The sequence below is a fragment of the Peromyscus leucopus genome, chromosome 15 (assembly GCF_004664715.2).
Source record: "Peromyscus leucopus breed LL Stock chromosome 15, UCI_PerLeu_2.1, whole genome shotgun sequence".
Lineage (NCBI taxonomy): Eukaryota > Metazoa > Chordata > Mammalia > Rodentia > Cricetidae > Peromyscus > Peromyscus leucopus.
The window spans coordinates 21,919,469-21,938,699 of NC_051076.1; the positions used below are offsets into that span (position 1 = coordinate 21,919,469).

At 37.6% G+C, this 19,231-nt stretch overlaps 1 protein-coding gene across 4 annotated transcripts in view; it reads left to right on the top strand.

Moving 5' to 3' along the window:
* Akt3 (AKT serine/threonine kinase 3) overlaps positions 1-19,231 on the top strand; it is a 244,883-nt gene that overhangs the window by 210,818 nt on the left and 14,834 nt on the right. For all 4 annotated transcript variants that reach the window (XM_028865526.2, XM_028865528.2, XM_028865530.2 and 1 more), the window contains 2 exons: positions 8,311-8,525; positions 16,967-17,054. In XM_028865526.2, coding sequence (XP_028721359.1) covers positions 8,311-8,525; positions 16,967-17,054 — 303 coding nt within the window. The remainder of the gene's footprint in view (positions 1-8,310; positions 8,526-16,966; positions 17,055-19,231) is intronic.

Sequence of the window (19,231 nt, forward strand, 5' to 3'; positions counted from 1 at the left end):
AAGCAGATGATCTCCTAAGAAACAAAAATACTGTTTTCTGTGGAGACATTATCAACTGAAAGACAAAACCAAGAACTGAATGTAAAGAGACTTGTTTCTCAGAGTTACCAATACTTAAGAAACTGTTTCTTAAAAAAAAAAAAAAAAAGCAGTCATTTCTACATATTTAACATTTTTATTGCATTTAATTATTTTATGTGTTTGTGTATATATGTGTGTGTGTGCATGGGCTGCCATATGCATGTGGCAGTGAGTGGACAGCCTTCAGTCACTCGTTCTCTCATTCTCTCATCCCACCATATACATGTGGCAGTGAGTGGACAGCCTTCAGTCACTCATTCTCTCATCCCACCGTATACATGTGGCAGTGAGTGGACAGCCTTCAGTCACTCATTCTCTCTTCCCACCGTATACATGTGGCAGTGAGTGGACAGCCTTCAGTCACTCATTCTCTCATCCCACCGTATACATGTGGCAGTGAGTGGACAGCCTTCAGTCACTCATTCTCTCATCCCACCGTATACACGTGGCAGTGAGCGGACAGCCTTCAGTCACTCATTCTCTCTTCCCACTGTATGGATGCTGGGAATCAAACTGAGGTGGTCAAGTTTTCAGCAGGCACTTTGACCTCCTGAGCCGTCCCTTGATTGGCTGCGGCATATTTCTAAAGTATTAAAGCCTTTAAACAACAGTCTGTTTACTCATCTGTGATTGATACAAATTTTATTAATTGAAATCTTGACACATTTATAGAAAAACGTGATCATTACAGTTCTTTTTTTATGTAGATGATAAACTTTGAAACAACTAAGTTTTCAAGTAATTTAAATTATATGTCCAGATATCTACATCTTTTACTACATTTTTGTTAAATCAGAATATTTTGGAATGTATTTACCCTACCTGAGAAAATTTCAAATGTACTTTCTTATTCTAGTCATCAATTTGTGCCATTTCATTGAAGAATACCCATTTGCAGAGTAAAGAAATACTGAATACTTACTAGATGTCAGGCTTTATGGTAGGTGCTAGGCATAGAGAAACACTAGGAAATGATTTTCTTCCCTTAATGTCTGGAGTTATAGATTGCAGTGGAGGACAAAGTAAGCCCTCCTGGGGAGGGGTGGGACACGGAAACCCTAACACAACATAGGAAGGGAGAGAGTAGACAAGTGGATGGTGCTTGGGATGCAAAGGAACTAGTTTTAAATCGTTTGGGTAAGGGAGTATCTGAATTTCAAATCAGGAGTAATACAGTGGGCTTTACATGGTCAACTAGAGAAAGGTTATCTCACGTTGAAAATAGCCTTTCTCTATAATTTCAGATGGCATCTTCCATCTTTTGAAGCTTTCATTTCTATTTTGTACCATTATCAGTGTTGATCTTTTCTTGATAGGAAGATAAGATCAGTTAGACATAGAGTGCATTCTGGACTGCTGCTCATGTGCTATAACCACCTCAGTATTTATTCTTCCTCACTTCTGCTCTTTGAGCACTGTCTGTACAGAGTGTGGAGGTCATGCAGCAACCTTCACTTCAGCCAACATGCTCTTTTTATCTTTCAATTACATCTGTCTAATTGCAGTGGTTTGCTATTTAAACATGGATGGTGTGTCTATCAAAGATTCCTCAAAACGCATATAAAAAGTCATCTAAAGCCACTTTATGAAATGCTCTATGTGTCAGACTTACAGCATATTTGTAAATGCTTACATTTACATGGACTCCCCTTATTTTTTTTGATAAATATCACCAGAAAAGGTAAGTCTTCTAAGGTAAAATACCATTGATTGAAAAGTGAACATATAAATAAATATTTTCTCTTAACTTCTTTTGATGAATACTAAAGCTTACAGTATATTTTTTTGGTGGCAGTTTACTGGTAGGAAAAAGATTTTTTTTCAGGAGATTACATAGATTAAGTTCTGACAGTCCTGTAAACTAGGCATTTCCTTTATAGTATCTCTGAAAATGCAATGATGTTTACTGCTTTAAATGAGTTCTTTTTTGTTGTTGTTGTTGTTGTAGTCCAAGAAAATAAAACCAATCCTTTAAAAAATTATGGACCATATGAATGTCTTGAGAGGATTCTGTTTTTGTAGTCTGTGCTGTGTTAAACACCTATAAATTATAAGAGAAATTAGAAATCACATATAAACTCTTTTAAATTTAATTATTTAGTTTGGATCCTATTAAATCCAGATGATTTTATGCAGTGCTAATTATTTGGAGTCTCAGCTTTGCTCTTGAGTTAGCAGTACCTGCTCAACTTTCCAACTGTAAAACAGTTTGAAAATCAAATGTAGCTTACATGCAAGACCCAACAAAATTAAAAGTGTTAAGTGCGTTTTGGCAGTTCACTTTTATTGTGCCCAGTCCTCAAATGTACCAGCAGATAATCATCTGAACGTTAGTTATTTTTCACATGCTTATGTGATCACACAAAAAGTACATGCTAAAAAGAAGCAGATGGTGACAGATGGGCAAGGTTGAGGAAGGTGGTTTGGGGAACCCAGAGAAATGCACTTCTGTAATAGTGTAAAAATAAAACTATTTGATAACCAACTTAGAAAAAACACAGAGATTATAAAATGACTTGATTTTTGAGAAATGTATAATATCTAGCTATGGTTACTGTTGAAAATGGAACTATGAAATTTTATTTTATCTAAGTACAAAAGTGCTTTTTTTGTACACTGACTAAAAATGTAGGTTTTAATTCACTCTTACTTCTCAGAGCCCATTTCTAAAGCATTTGCTTATCAGAATTCGGTATATTTTTCTTTTGAAATCTTTGTCTAATATCTGATGTAAAATACTGAGAATATATGAAACGCTTCTAAATATTGATAGCTCTTGGTAAAGAAATCTGTTTTACTGTGATAAATCATAGTACAAATGAAAATTAACTACATAAAAATTTAATATCCAAAAAATACATTAACTTCCTAAGAAGTAAGTAGAAGCATGGGAAAGATGAGTGTGAGGTAATGTAGATGAAGGGAACAGACAGAAATAAATTGGATAAAATTTTGATCAGTAAGGATTAAATGTGAGGGTAATGTCTAGTAGACTCTTCCAGTATCATCTTTAGAAACTCTTCATGAGAAATGAATGTGGCAGTTACACATGCTTGCATCTTTAATCTGTAGGCAGAAATAATAAAGTACATAGTTATGTTTAGAGTAGCCCTTCAACAAGGTTCTGCTGTGTTCCTACAAATTATGGAAGTAGATTTCTAAGATTTGTGAGAAAGTTATTTTTGCTAACATTGTGTTAAACACCAACATTTTATTTAATTAGGAATAATTTTTCCGACATCTGTGCCTGTAAAGGACTTTGAAAACCTTTCTCTTTCTGGCAGTCTTCAAAGATGTCATCACTAGTATTAGCAGGAAGTAAATTGAAGTCCCATCAGGGCACAGTAATTAGTTCCAGTTGTTGTCTGCTTCATTGTTAGAATTCATATTTAAGAACTTCTATCAGAGGAGTTGGCTTGGTACTTGATTTATTTCTTTACTATGGTCCTATTATGCTAACATTAACAATTATCCAATTTGTCTCATAATTGGATATTGTTTAAATGTGAAGTAAAATAGAATAAATCCTCCTCAACTTTTACAGCTAGTGCTTTTTACTAATTTAGAAGTTACGAGTTCTTACACTAGCTGAATCTCACATAAGCTTCTTTTTAATGTCATGAATCAGAATATTTGATATTTTAGTGGAAGCGCAACGTTTAATTATAAATTTTCTGAATCCTAAGGATAGACAAGACAATAACCCTAAGTTATTTAAGAAACACGAATGATGCCTATTTTTACTTGAGTTACAGTGACCCAGTTTCTTAGAATTCATTAATATCTATTGCTTTGTGACAAAGCAATAGAGAACTCTAGGAAGATAATATACATTTGTGACTTGGTTACTGGTATTTATACATTTGGCTTTTGTCTTAAGGGATTTTCCTGTTCTGACTTTGGTTTGCTTTTGAAATTTTGATGTTAGTTGCCTTCAGGCATTTGTGCAATGCTAGAAGGTAACATAAAACTTAGAGCAAATAGCATTGACATTTATAGATGCTGTAGCTTAAGAATTAGAGCAGTTGGACGTTGATTATAAAATAGAATGTTACATAAAAAATAGTAATATGAAAAAACATTGACAAACCATGGAACTCAGAATTCTCATGGATTATATACTTCTCTTGAAACTGTAATCTCTTTTAAAATCTGAATAAGAAAAATTTTGTCATTTGTTTTCAGATACCAATTTGATAAGATATCAAATGATGTGAAGAATATATAAATAACCTTTGTAAGTGAAGACGTATATAGATGTTTCTATGTAGCATATATATCAGTTACCTGAAATGTGGAGTTACCAGAGAAAAAACGTGAAAAAGTGGTAAATTGGTTCCTCCAAGTTCACAGTTTACTTTCACAACATAGGTGTGTAGACAGTTTGTTTAGATGTTTGATTTTTCTCCCATCTGTTCTGTCACGATTATTGATTGAGCAGCAAGCCACTCCAGGGCATACATCGCCTCCTCATAATTGCTAGCCTTGGGTGCATTGTTTGGCCTGGCTAGCAAACTGAGAAAGACGTCCCTTTACTCTTTCAGTAAATCTTGTTTGGTAAATGGTACTGGAATTAAAATGTTTTTGAAAATGCCTATTATGTTAATATTGGAAGCCTTTACTTGATAGTGTCATTTTCAAATACATAGTTTTAAAGTATCTTTTAAAATTACTGTTTAAGAGCTTATTTATGGATTCAAAATTGTTTCATTTACCTACCACTTTTAAAAAAATAAGTATAAGTATTTTCATCAGATGTTACCAAATGATTGGTTAGCTTATGTCTGCTTTGACCTGCTTAAATATTGGGTTTTATTATGTCTGAGAGGAAAGCAGTTTCTGGGTTCTGGCAGGGAAATTGAAACGCAGCCTGTTTCTTGGAGTTTGTACTATTTGACACTTGATTTGATGTGGTTTCTCTTCACTTGATGACATATACTTTGAGTACACTTTCTTTTGCCCCTTGGCTTTGTGGAGACTGTGTTGAGTGCCAGGCTATATCTCAGCTTATTAGGATGGCAGGCAGCACTAGGTGGCTGCACCCTGCTGCATTTGCAGTTTGGGGACAAGTCTGGGTCGTTTTCAGGTAAGACACGCTTAGGTCATTTCATCAAAATCAGTCTCCTCTCGACTTCTTACCAGAATATGTTCTGATATGCAGTTATAGCCTAGTAATATGAAGAGCCAGTTGAATGGGGCGGAAGTATACTTCCCTATTACTATACCTTTAGACCACTGTACTTCATACCCTTATCAGCCTCACAGTGACCAGGGAATTAATGAGCTGGTTTGCTACAGAAAAGTCATCATTTGAAGTGACCAGAGAGATTTTTAACAATTAGCTTAAACAGTGCAAATTTTACATGCTACCAGAATTTTAGAAAAAGAAGTACTTTGAGGAAGAAAAACGTTTTTTCCAAAAATAATACAGAAGATATATTTGGAATAATTAATTTGATTTGGAAATTTGAGAGTATTTCACAGAAGTATGTCTTTAAAGCATTCTATTTAAGAGAGAAAATATATAATACGAAGGGTGGAATATATTTCACATTGTGTGCCTGTGTAGAATGTAAGTCATTTTTATTTTTATTTCTTGAACATTTCACCTCACAACCTACATAGAGAATTTCTTTGTAGTTGATAGCAAAGCCTCTTAAGAGTGTGGCTGAGTTGTTAGGGTGTGTTCTTAGCAATGCTGAAGTCTGCATGTCAGTAACACAGTGCATTCCATCAATATTGTTGACCACACAGAGATACAGCATACAGTTCCAGTTACATCATCTTGTATCTGTATGGAAGTGTCTATGTATCAGATGCAAAACCACCTATATTGAGAATTAGTGTTTATTTTGCAAAGCTAAATAAAATGTATTTCATTTTATCTAATAGATGGTTTTTTTTTTGTTTTTGTTTTTGTTTTTTTACAATGCAGTTTTGGGTTTTAGTTGCTATTCTCTTCAAAATGAAGCCCTCTTTTTCTGTACTCCTACCCTTCTGGCTGAAAACCAGGTATTTAAACAAAAATAAAGGATTGCCAGTTCTGCCAGCTGGGGATGAGAACCCGGCTGGTGAAATGTGGGTTCAGAAGGCAGTTAATCCAGCTTTTATGCTTTTTATGGTTTTATGAAAAAAGAGGTTAAAAACCACATTTGGCTCCTTTTCATGTATGCCACTGTTTTGTTGCTGGTGTAGGAGTCCAGTTAAAGATTTGTTCGATGTTTGTCTGTTATTGGGTGAAATCCTGTATCAGTTAGATAAAGGTTCAGAAAAGAGTGTACTCCACTAATGAGGTTCGAGACAGTCACAGTTACTTTAACAGGTACATAGTGTATTTCCTTTAAGAAATAAAAAATCCTTATGCTTCTTTGCTATTCTTTGTATTGTTTGTTCCCATGTTACTTACTCACATACATAAAGTGTGACTGTTTTGTCTATTAAAAAAAAACAAAACTAAAGTTTCTCATTCAGAAAATGTTTTCTTTAGTTACAATAACTAGACTTTTGATCTTAAGTTACAGATGATTTTCTTGTTTTTTTTTTTTTTTACAACAAAGCAACTATATGGTTGAGTTTTTAAAATTCTGTCCTTCATCTTTAAATACTTCTGCTCAAATGCCTTTTGAGGAGGTAACTTTAATGTGACTGTCAGAAATACCCAAAATTCAATAAAGCATTTGATTAATTCAAAATAAGAATTTTTTTAGTTGATGAAATTCATATTATAGACCAGATTTTCTCAAAGCTTGAAAGGGTCGGATAAACTGAAGTTTAATATTAATTCAAATGTAGTTACCTAAGTAAAGTGCTGGACATTGTCTCTAGATAATGAATATTCCATTGGGCAAGACTCACATTTGCAGTTGTGTTTTTAACTTAGTGGTAGAACACTTTGCCTACCATGCACAAGGCCTTGGGCTCTCTAATTGCACATCCATGCTGGGGTCAGTACTCATAGTAAATTCCTGTGTTTGGATTTGAAGAGATTGTTCTAATGTAACCAAAGTGATACCTTTATGCCATAACTAACTAGTTTTTGTATCTGATATATTTTGAGATACATATGTGGACATATGCCACAAGGATTCCATAGCTTCTCTCCTCTCTTTCCCTCTCCATCCTCCTCTCCTTCACCTATCCACCTCCCGCCCCCCCCCCGCCCCCCCAGGGTTTCTCTGTGTAGCCCTGGCTCTCCTGGAACTTACTCTGTATATCAGGCTGTTCTCAAACTCAGATCCACTGCCTCTGCCTCCTGAGTGCTGTTCCACCACACCTGGCTAAAGTTTGTGGCTTCTTAGGCTTCAGATATAAAATATATAATATTTCAAAATAGTAAATACTGATATTTATTTCATTCATTATTTTCTGAAAGATTTTAAACATAGAAGGAAGGGCTCCCAAGAGTTGCCATATTTATTATTTTACTGCCATACCCTATACTGATCATTCTTTAAATTAAATTGTTTGATGTTTTCATCTTTCACTGTTTGATTTGTATTATTGCACTTTTTAAAAAAATTAAATTTATTTTGTGTATATAAGTGTTTTGCCTCTCTTACGTGTGTGCATTATCATGGGCACCAGGTGCTCACAGAGGTCAGAGAAGGATGTCTGCTCACTTTATACACTGGAGTTACAGATGATTGTTAGCTACCATGTGGGTTCTGAGAATGGGACCTAGCTCTTGTAGGTACTCTTAGCTACTGAGACAGCTTTCTAGGCCTGTTTTCTTTCTTGTTTTAAACTTACTTCTCAAAGTAAAATGTATAATGCACAATATGTGATCTTTCACCAGCATGGCCTAATTTTAAGTTGTTGGAGGGACTCAGAATGTGAAATGCAGTAGACTTGAAAGAAAATAAGCAAATATCCTAGCTGATGCTTTTCATTTGATTATGTAGATAGAGATGTACTTCAAACTCATGTAACAAAATTTTCATGACTTTTGCTTTTTGTACATTGAATGTTTCTAATTATAAGTTGTTTTATATAAGTAATTGAAGTTGTATTCATTGTTATATAAAATTCACTTCTTTTAAATTATGCTTTAACCATTAATGTACATGGCCTGGGCATGGCACTCCAGAAGCAGACAGACAGACTTCTATGAATTTGAGGCCAGATCAGTCTATATAGCAAGTTCCAGACCAGCCAAGGCGATACAGTGAGGGTGTCTCATAATGTAATAATAATAATAGTAATAATGCATTTTGCTGGTTTCATTTCTAGGTATTAGAAGATAATGACTATGGCCGAGCGGTAGACTGGTGGGGCCTGGGTGTTGTCATGTATGAAATGATGTGTGGGAGGTTGCCTTTCTACAACCAGGATCATGAGAAACTCTTTGAACTAATACTAATGGAAGACATTAAATTTCCTCGAACACTCTCTTCAGATGCAAAATCATTGCTTTCAGGGCTCTTGATAAAGGATCCAAATAAACGGTAAGCCTTGATAACATAAGTTGCTGATGAATTTGGTTAGAGAATTCATGAAGTATAATCAACTCCAGGAAGCATTGTATTTGGTGTAGACATTTTCCCACTGAGATACTGACTTATTTTTAAGTGCATAATATAGAACAGTTTAAAAACACATCAACTCTTTCCTAACTTAAAAGTATTATACAAACTTTCCAAATAAGGACTTTTGAGAAATTCCTTATGTATATTATGAGTAAACAATGTCTTGATTACCCTAATGCTTGATCTTGTAGGCATTGGGATGTTCCCTTTTCTCCTCTCAGTCTCTAGGGCTTTATATTTCTACTGACTCACATAACAGAAAGAAAAGGCTTGTTTCTGCTCTCCCCTCCCCATACTAGTTAGGTTAACATTTCTATTTTTTGTTAAGTAATTTTTTTCCAGGTATGGCTGAAAAATTGTAAAAGCAAGACACTATAATTTTGTTTTTACAGATTTTTTTTGGTTATGACCTAAACTCTCCTATAGGCTTTACTGCTCAGTCACTGTATTTTGTCCATTTATGTATTAATACACAGTATACTCACTAGTTATATGTGAAATCATTTGTTTATAAAATGCCCATAACTTGAGATAATGTATCTTCTCCCCTTTCCCATAATGTGTGTGTGTGTGTGTGTGTGTGTGTGTGTGTGTTGTGTGTGTGACAGAGAGAGAGAGAGAGAGAGAGAGAGAGAGAGAGAGAGAGAGAGAGAGAGAGAGAGAGACTGAGATTATACTCTCCCCATAAGTATCAGAACTTCCTTGAAAGTTCATTAAACTCTAGGCATCTAGAGGATAGGTGACTTCATGTTTTTGGTCGTCCAGAACACCAGTGGTTTTTTTGATGTTTTTTTGTTTGTTTTGTTTTGTTTTTGTTTTTCGAGACAGGGATTCTCTGTGTAGCTTTGCGCCTTTCCTGGAACTCGCTTTGTAGACCAGGCTGGCCTCGAACTCACAGAGATCCACCTGTCTCTGCCTCCCAAGTGCTGGGGTTAAAGGCTTGCGCCACCACCGCCCTGCTGCTATAGTTTTTTTATGATTCATGATTAACATATATTTAGAGACTCTTTAATGAGTGAAAGAAGTATGTGAATTCTTAGTACTTGGTCTTTGTCTACTTTAGCAGAGATTTTTCACTGTAGGTATCTACTTTTTAAATTTATAAGAATGTGGGGCTGGAAAGATGGTGTAAGTGGTTACATGACTTGCTGCTGTGGCAGAGGGTCCAGGTTCTATTCCCAGCACCTACCTAATGGTTCACACCCATCTGTAACTCCACGTCACGGGCTCCAACACCCTTTTCTGACCTCCTGAGGTGCACCAAACAAGCACAAGATCCACAAATGTGCATGTGGGCAAAACACTCATGCACGTAGAGTAAAAAATAAATTTAAAAGTAAATAAATTTTTAAGAATACCATGATGCTTTAAGCAGAAATAATCAGATACAATAAAGAATTTACCATCACTTTTTAAAATTTATTTTAACTTTCTTTGATTCTTTGTGTATTTCACATCATGCATTCTGATCCCACTTATCTCCCTGTCCCCTCTCAACTGCCCTCTGCCCTTGTAACCTCTTTCCCAAAACAAAACCAAATTTAAAAGAAAAAACAAAATTAGAGCGAGAGAAGAATCTTGTTGTGGAAGCTGTAGTGTGGCTCATTGAGTCACAGTTTACCCTTTAGTCTGTTCATCTTTACTTGCAAGTGTTCATTGCCATGAGTCACTGGTCTCAGGGCTCAGGCTTCTGTTATGCCACTGATTATATGGGCTCTCACTGAGCTGCTCTTGGACACCATGTTGTCCTGTGTCATGGAGATCCTGCTGTTTTGGATCTGTAGGTTCTTCCCTTTCACGTGCCCTAGCAGTTCGTAGATGAGGTGGATGTTGAGGTAGGCTAACTCAGCCCTGGTTCTGGGCTTGGGTGGTAGTTGGATTGGTCAGCTTGTCAGGATTTCCCTATTGTTACCGCCTGGGCCAGCTCTCCTGCGCGGCCTAGGGTAGCTCACCCAGTGGAGCCTGCAGCAAGGAGTGGGCCAGTTCTCCTGCTCTCAGGGCCTCAGGTCCAGCTCCCCCACACTCACACCACGAGGGCTAACTCTACTGTTTTGCCCAGATGAGGTACAGGGCCCTCTCTCCTGATTGCTGTGGGGAGCATATTGGGGTGGCAGGTTCAGCTGTCTTGCTCTGATGGCCTCAGGGCTGGCTCACCTGTGTCCCACAGGGTCAGCACTAATGTGCTGCCCTGGCTGGAGGCAGGGATAGTCCTCTCACTCTTGAGACACTGGCCAGCTCTCTTGCCTGCCGCAGGTAACAAGAGGTGGAGGAGGGGCATCTTTCCCTCACCCATGCCCCTGCATGGCAGATGGGGAAGGGTTGGCTCACCTGTGTCCCTGACCACAGGATCAGCTCTAGTGTGCTGCCCAGATGGGGGCAGAGCCTGCTCTCTTTTGTGCTGCAGCTGGTGAGGGTCAGGGTTAGCTCTCCTACTCTTGTGATCCTGGGGCCTGCTCTCTCACCTGCTCAGGTGGTAATGGTGGTGTCTGAGGGCCATGTTACTGCAGGGGCCATACTGATCTGGGTGGCCTGTGCGGCCACGAGGGGCACTATGACTTCCAGGCCTGAACTGCCCCTCAGGAGAGCTTGCCCCTGCACTAGGGAAAGATGGCCCTACTCCTCACCACAGGTGTACACCTCACCTAGGCAACACACTAGAGCTGACCCTGTGGTCCGAGCTGGACACCCTCACCCTTGTCTGCCATGTGGAGGCATGAGTGAGAGAAAGATGCCCTCCCCCAAGACTTTGTTTTATGAAGACCAAAGAGCATATTAAATGATCTTAGTGACTGAGACGTTTCCTTAGACTTCTTTTTGTTTGTTTGTTTTTTGTTTTTGTTTTTGTTTTTTGAGACAGGGTTTCTCCGTGTAGCTTTGGAGCCTGTCCTGGAACTCACTCTGTAGACCAGGCTGGCTTCTAACACACAGAGATCTGACTGCCTCTGCCTCCTGACTGCTGGGATTAAAGGCAAGGCGTGTGCTACCACTGCCTGGCTTCCTTAGACTTCTAAAGTGTTTTTGTTTTTGTTTTTCCTTTTTTCTCCTCTGGGTACTTTCCTGTGAATTAGGGGCCTTCCAGGGTAGATACTTATAAGCATTTCATATACAGAAGGTGAGTGATTTGTTTGTGGTCTCACTGAAAGTTCATGTGGAACAGGAATAGAAATCCAGATTTCCTGATATGTGCATAGTGTTTCTTATATATCTTGTATACAGTGCACCAACTTCTCAGTATAGGTTTTGAGATGTATTACATTTATGGTGATTATTTCACAGTTAAGTAATGAGCAGAGTTTGCTGAAAGATTGTTCTTAAGCAGAGCTATGCCTACCATTTCATCCTTTTGGGTCAGGGAGAATTTATTATTTGACTTGGTTTCAAGGGTAGTGATTTTTTATCCCATTTCTTTCTGACTCTTCCAGATAACTTTGGTCATTCTTTGTTCTGTGGGTTGTCTCTTCAAGTGGCTGGCAAAACAAAGTCTTGTTTGTGTTTTTTGTGTATCATTAATTTATCTACTATTGGCTCATTCCCATCATACAGATAGCACATAGTAGTTGCTTAGGAACTTTTGAATATATGTTAGGTAATTTTCAAGAATGTTAGGGCCCTGATACTTATTTTCTTCTCTCAAGCTTATAAAGCTCTTTTATATAATGTGTCAAACCTCTGTACTGCTGCATCAAAGTACTGAGGATGCAAAGATGAATAGTATGAGCACATCTTTTTATAGATTTGTAGAATAACAAAGGGCACAAACCTACACATGTATGAAGCGTGATCCTAATTAGTGTTCACAATGAAAGCCTGAAGTCAGATATGGAGGGTGAAAGCTGAAAGATCAGAGAAGCAGAGCAGCAGCCAATAGAAACTTCTTACCTCTCCACATCCTCAGACCAAATGAGGGGGCTGAGATCCTGTCTCCACCTGCCTTATATTTCTGTCTTCACCTCCCGAGTGCTGGGATTAAAGACTCTGTTTCTCTTTTAGACTGGATCAATCTCCTGTAGCCCAGGGTGGCCTTGAACTTCTGATCTTCCTGCTTCCTCCTCCCAAGTGCTGGGATTCAAGTGTGAGCCACCATTGCCTGGTCTCTGTGGTTAACTAGTGGCTGCTCCACCCTCTGATCTCCAGGCAAGCTTTATTTGTCAGAACACAAAATATCACATAACACCTGGATATTCTTAGGCCATACTAGGTGCAAATGCTCTTGAGATCATTAGCTTAGCCTAAGAGGCTGTGAGCACCTGAACTGGCTCCAGGCATTATCTGCATGTAAATACAGCTAGGATTGTATGAGAACATAGCATTGGAAAAGTTCAGTGACTAGACTGTAGAGTATGAGCTGAGCTCTAGTGAATGATGAAACAAGTGTATTAGATGTAAGGATTTTATGTTTCTTAGGAAGTAATCTTTATTCAGGGAAGGATGAGAAACCAGAATTTTTTAAAGAAAGATGGTATAATGAGATCTGTGTGATGAGAAGGCAGCCCTGGCAGTTGTGGTGTGGTCTGATTGGAAAAGCAAAGGGCAGGAATGCAGAACACTGTGCAAAGCCTGTATGGCAGATACATCACTTAGGATGCTGAGGCAAGAGAATTTCGGGTTTAAAGCCAGCCTGAGCTACATAGGGAGATCATATTTTAAAAACAATTGACAAAAATTTTTACATAAAGTAGATTCTTTTTGAAGCAAAGGTTTTGTTTTTGTTTTTTTTTTTGTTGGTTTTTTTTTAAAGTAAAAAAGCAACAAATACAGTTTTGAATAAGTAGAAATGGTAAGGAAGTTGGTGTGGGGAATCCTAGAAGTGCCCAGCTAGGGTGATTAATTTGGGGAACAAAAAGGCAGAGTCTGTAGTGGTGGATGCTGAGAGGAACTTTAGACATACCAAGTCTGAGGTTTCTTTGGCAAACCAAGATGGAAATGTCAAGTAAGCATCTGGAGGAAATGCAACCAGTGCTTAAAAGAGTCACAGTAGGCAGCTGTGATTTGGGTGGCCACTGACATCTGGGAGGTCCCTGGAGGTGGGCAAGTAGCACAGGAAGGAAAGGGGAGGAAGAGGAGGGCCTGGGACAGAAACCTGGGAAATGATCAGTTTTCCTCTAGGAAGCAGATAAACCAGCAACAGCCCCCAAAAGGCTTTGAACATAATCAGGTATTGAAATTTCTTTTTAAATTCAGCCACTTTAAGTGATGCCTGAATTTTTCTAATTTTCTTTACTGAATTGATGTGAGTTCTCCTAAAGGATTAACCATTGTTGGGCTTTTTTTTTTTAACATAATATTTTTATTAATTATTATTTGGGAATTTCACATCATACATCCTGGTCACACTCACTTCCCAATCCTCCCAAGTCTGCCTGCCTACCCTTGTGACCTCCCTCCCAAAAAAGAAGAGGAAGAGAAAGAACTACCATATGTTCAATTTCTGTTGCACATATACTCACTGGAGCATAGTCCAACTCCCATTGGCCAGCCCCTTAGAGAAAACCGAGTCCTTCCTCCCTCACCCCCACCAGAAGCTTATTCTCTGTTGCTGTGTGACCCTTCTGCATGTCTTTCCTTTATATCCTCCAGCACAGCTTACATGAAGATCATCACCTCATGCTGGGTATAAGACTATAGGAAATGGGAGTTCTGTGATGTTCCTCAGAGAACACACGGGAGCTAAAGGTTTATTTGGTGTTGTGATGTTGAAATGTAATGGTCTTAGGCATGAATGAGTTCAAAGCATCAGTTCAAAGCATATTTTGACACCATTTTGAAGTCTTTAAATTATATATTAGGGAGCCATTGACATTGAAATGTTTGACAGCTTCACACTTTGAAGAAACTTATGCTAATTGATTTCAGCTTCTAAAATGAAATCTACAACTGCAATCTCAGATTGCATAGCATTCACGAGCACTCTTTTGTGTATTTTGACAAACATGCTAGCTATGTTCTAAGCCAATTATTGCAAAAGAACTGAGGCTTTATATAAAAATGAGTAAATCCAGATTGTTGTTTTAACTTGTAGAATGGCTGCTTTTCTACTTCATGTACCTTCTCAAGTACATATAAGATGTAAAGAATATTGTAAACTATAAACAAACTATAAACTGTGAGAAAATAAGAGTTCTGCTTTTTTACGCAAACTGCTTTGATTTATACTTTGAAATATTAAATTCCTTTCAGAAAGAAATATTTTGGTATTTTTGTTTTTCTTGTTCCTTAAGCCAAGCTTAGAATGACTTACGAACCCAGTACTGATTTAGAATTACTAACCCAGTACTGATTTCTGCCTCCCAGGGGTGCCAGCACACCTGGAAAACAGTGAGTGTAGAGATCAGATGCTAAATCTGAAATAAATGCAAATCACCAGACTGAAGGTTCCAGATAAGAACTCTGCTATCATATTTTACAATCTAATGTCCATCTCTCTAGTGGAGTATAGTTAAAGAATTCTCTGTAGATCCTAGAGTAGGCTTTCTTGCATTTCACACCAAAGCTATTTATGTATCCACTAGTTACATCAGGTTTCATTTGACGAGTTAGGTCCTTCTCAGATGTGGAGCTCTTACCCCTGATAACCACAGTTCAGGGACAGTTGATCTGTCCTTATTTTTCCATGTTTAGTTTTTTCCTCTATCTAGTGGTGTGTTAATGTTAGTATGTACAGATCACCGGAACTAGCTGTTTAAATTTCCAGGGATGTTGTAAGCTGTACCTGTTATTCAATAATCATTGATTTTTTAAAATGAAATTATGCAAATTGAATCAAGAATAGTGAAAGCAAAGTAATATCATACTAATCACTCTAATGATTTTGTTCCATAGTATTCTTGTCTTGTTTCTGAGTGGTGTTTGTGTGGAAACAATAGGTGATTTGATTTTCTACTACAGTGTTTTAAAATTGGCTATGGGGGTAGCATTTCTACTACTAAAACTGACCAGTCCTCCAAGTCAGTGTTTGTTGCTTTGATTCTTTGGAGCTAAGAAAGTGGTGAAGGAGAGGTTAATAGTACAGACTCAGTTGGAGAGCTTTTGGTCTGTGACATTGTGAATGCCAGGAGAGGAGAGTCAGTGCTCTTCCCTGTGGAGAGTTTCACATCAGCCAGCTCTCACTGACAGAAGTCATATTTGCAGTTTCTCATGGCACTGTCTTCTCTGTATTTAATATGAACAAATGAAACAGTGCCCATGACAGAAATAATTAGAAAGCATACACATTGATAGCTGAGTTTGGAATTGAGCAAAAATGAAAGATTTTCCCTGATAATTTTGTGGCTGATTGATAATGGAAATATTCTATACCTTTTTTTGTATTTATTACACTTCACATCCTTTATAATAGTAAACATCATAATGAACTCATACACATATATGTGTCTGTGCATGATTAAGTACTCAGAAAGTTTACTGTGTTAGATCCAAACTCCATTGTGGAAAAGTTCCTTTACCTTTTTTTTCTATTGTTTATTTATTTTGTTTTCCTTCTTATCCCTCCTTTCCATTCTTATTTTTTCATGTATGCTTTAATGAATAGGTACTAAATTAAACCATAGTAACTAGAAAACACTTGATTTTTTTTTTCCTATCAGGTCACATATTGTTTAAATAAAAATAACTTTAAAACTTGGGGTGTATTTTTAACTTTTATTTTTATATTCTTAATTGCATAGCAAATTGACCTGTAAGGATATTTCATAGATAACAATATTGTTTCTGCAATTCTTTTGAGATATGAAAGCAGTCTGAGTTTTTATTTGGAACAGTGCTCTCCAGAGATATCTTACTTGTTGTTCTTTTTGAGACATGGTCTCAGTCTCTCTCTGTAGCCTTGGCTGTTCTGGAACTCACTATGTAGACCAGGCTGGTCTTCTCAAAATCAGATCTGTCTCAGCCTCTCCAGTATTGGGATTAACTCTACCAGGATCACAGATATTTCTCTAACCAATTGTTTACTTTAGGATTTACATTAGCAAAGGAACATTTTGACTCAGTTACGCAGAAAGGAACAGTTATTATGGCTTCCCTTTCTTATAACATGACCCCATGTATTTCTAAATCTTGAAGCCCCAGAGGGACTGTATTATCTCTCTCTCCTTGAGAGTGGGAGCATTGGCCACTTGTCCCTTCCCTCCTCCCTAGAAGTACTTGCCTCTTCAGGGCTCTCTCCAAAGCCTTTGTCTTTTACCTCGATCTAAGGGTGGTTCTTATTTAGTAGTATGTTTGGAAATGGTAGACACTAAAGTTATTTAATTTTTATGACTATTCATTTAAAAATTCTAACAATAAATTTTATCTGCACAAAAGTTTTTATTGTGTGCCTTACGTCAGTGTTATATTTTCATTAAATTGTATTTCTATACTCACAGCCTTGGTGGAGGGCCAGATGATGCAAAAGAAATCATGAGGCATAGTTTCTTCTCCGGAGTAAACTGGCAAGATGTGTATGACAAAAAGGTAAGATGTCTCTGTGGTACTGTACACAGGAGAAAGTTATGGGAATAGACGTTAATGATGCAATGATACTTTCTATTTTACTTTGTGTTTAAATGATGACGAAACTTCTCAGCGCAAATTTTTATTTATAATTTTGTGCATCTTGAAAACCTCAAGATTGTCAAAGAGTTTATCTTTTCTTCATAATAATTTATTCAGCTTCATTTCTTCCAGTTGAAAAAAAAAGACACCTGACATTTTAGTTTTTTTCATTTAGATAAGCCAAAAAAGAAATAATTTATAAAAATTGCCTTTATGTCTTTAGTTCAAAACATTTCACATTCAAATATATAAATCCTTATTTTTAAAACAGTTTGCAGAAAAAAAAGTTTTTGTATTTAACAAAGTAATGTTTTATGGTCTTATTTGTATTCTTTCTGTTGCTTGTAACGTAACTGTATTTCCCACAGAAATGATTGCTACCAATTATGTATCTTTATTATTATTATTGTCATATGCATTTTCCTGTTGGTTTTTTGTTCATTCTTTGAGACTGTGTGTCACACTTGGCTCAGGCGGTCGTGGAGCTGCTGTGCATTCTGGGCCTGCCCTCAGCCACAGTGGCTATCTACTCTGGCCCTCACAGTGCTTGGCTTCAGATGTACAGCACATGCCTGCCTCTATCAGTTTTAGTATTTCCTTTGCCTTCAGATATTGTTAATACTGACTTTGATTTTTAAATGCTTCCATCATTGTGTGTGTGTGTGTGTGTGTGTGTGTGTGTGTGTGTGTGTGTGTGTATGTGTATGTGTGTATGTGTGTGTGGTGGTGGTGGGAGGTTGAAGTCAGATGTCAAGTATGTTCTGCATTCTCTTGCACTGAGCCTGGAGCTCACTGATGAGGCTGGCCTGGCTGGATTGAGCTCCAGGGACCTGCTTCTCTCTGTCCCCCAGCTGTGGGGAATCACTGTGTGCTACCGTGCCTAGCTTTTTACATGGGTGCTGGAACTCTGAACTCATGGTCTCATGTGTGTGTGCCAGTTACTTCACCTCATGAGTTATCTCCCTAACTTTTTACATAAAATTGTAATGTGAAATTTGGATGAAGTTTAATAATTTACTAGATATTTTATCTCATTATTTTGTCTAATACAGCCATTTCTGGATTTCTTTATTTTTTATCTGAATCTTTGTTTTGTGCTAACTACTTTCTTTCCTCTTTGAGCCCCATGAAAGGATGACAGTACAAATCACATGGGAAATGACCGGTGCTTCCTTTCTATGTCACATTGGTGGCAGTGGGAAATTTGGTGATTTTCTTTCCTTTTCTGTATCCTAATGATTGTCCATTTAAACACTTTGCTCAAATCTTCACTTCAACAAAGCTCACGTTTTGAATTCCTAGTTTATGAAAGCACGTGTATGTACTAGGTCCTTCACAGCCTCTAGGAAACTCAGGAGCATTGTGAAAGATGTGAATGTTTATTGACTTGTTATAGACAGTTGCATCCACTTCATAGCATAGATAATGACTCTTAGGAGATACACGTGTACCCAAGAAAGCCTTTGTGTATTGTGCTCTTGTTTTATCATGTCTCTGCACTACAAAAGAACTGAGAGAATGCATGGTCAGGTGTAAGCACCCTCACTTAATAGTCGAAGGGCTACTGATTTGAACCCGAGGAATGCAATCAGGTCACATTAGAGGAGCCACAGCACAACTGAGGCTGTGACAACTTTATTGAGAGCAATCCGACATTTTATACCTTTGTTAGAAACAGAAGATAATGGCAATTGCCCGGATCAATACAGTTGCAGTTGCCAAGATACAATGACGTTTGCAAGTCATTATGCAAGATTCATGTCTAAGACCAATTGTCCTGTCAAGTTTCCATGCTTCCTTGACTACTAAGGGAACATACAGAGACAAAGCAGCCTGAATGTTTCACTGCCTGAGGGCATGCATCAGTTTTTCAAGAACTGGAAGGCACATTGTGCCCCTGGAGCCATGGACTCTGAAAAACCTCTGATACATGCCTGTCAAGGCAACTAGGCCTGCAGTAGCTGGGAATATAAAACAATAAACTGTAACTTAATGTCACCGCTTGAATATACCCTCTCCATGAAGTACTCCTTCCCAAGAACAAGAGATCATGTGTGGTTTAGTGGCAGGACTCTTGCTTAGCATTTATAAGGGTG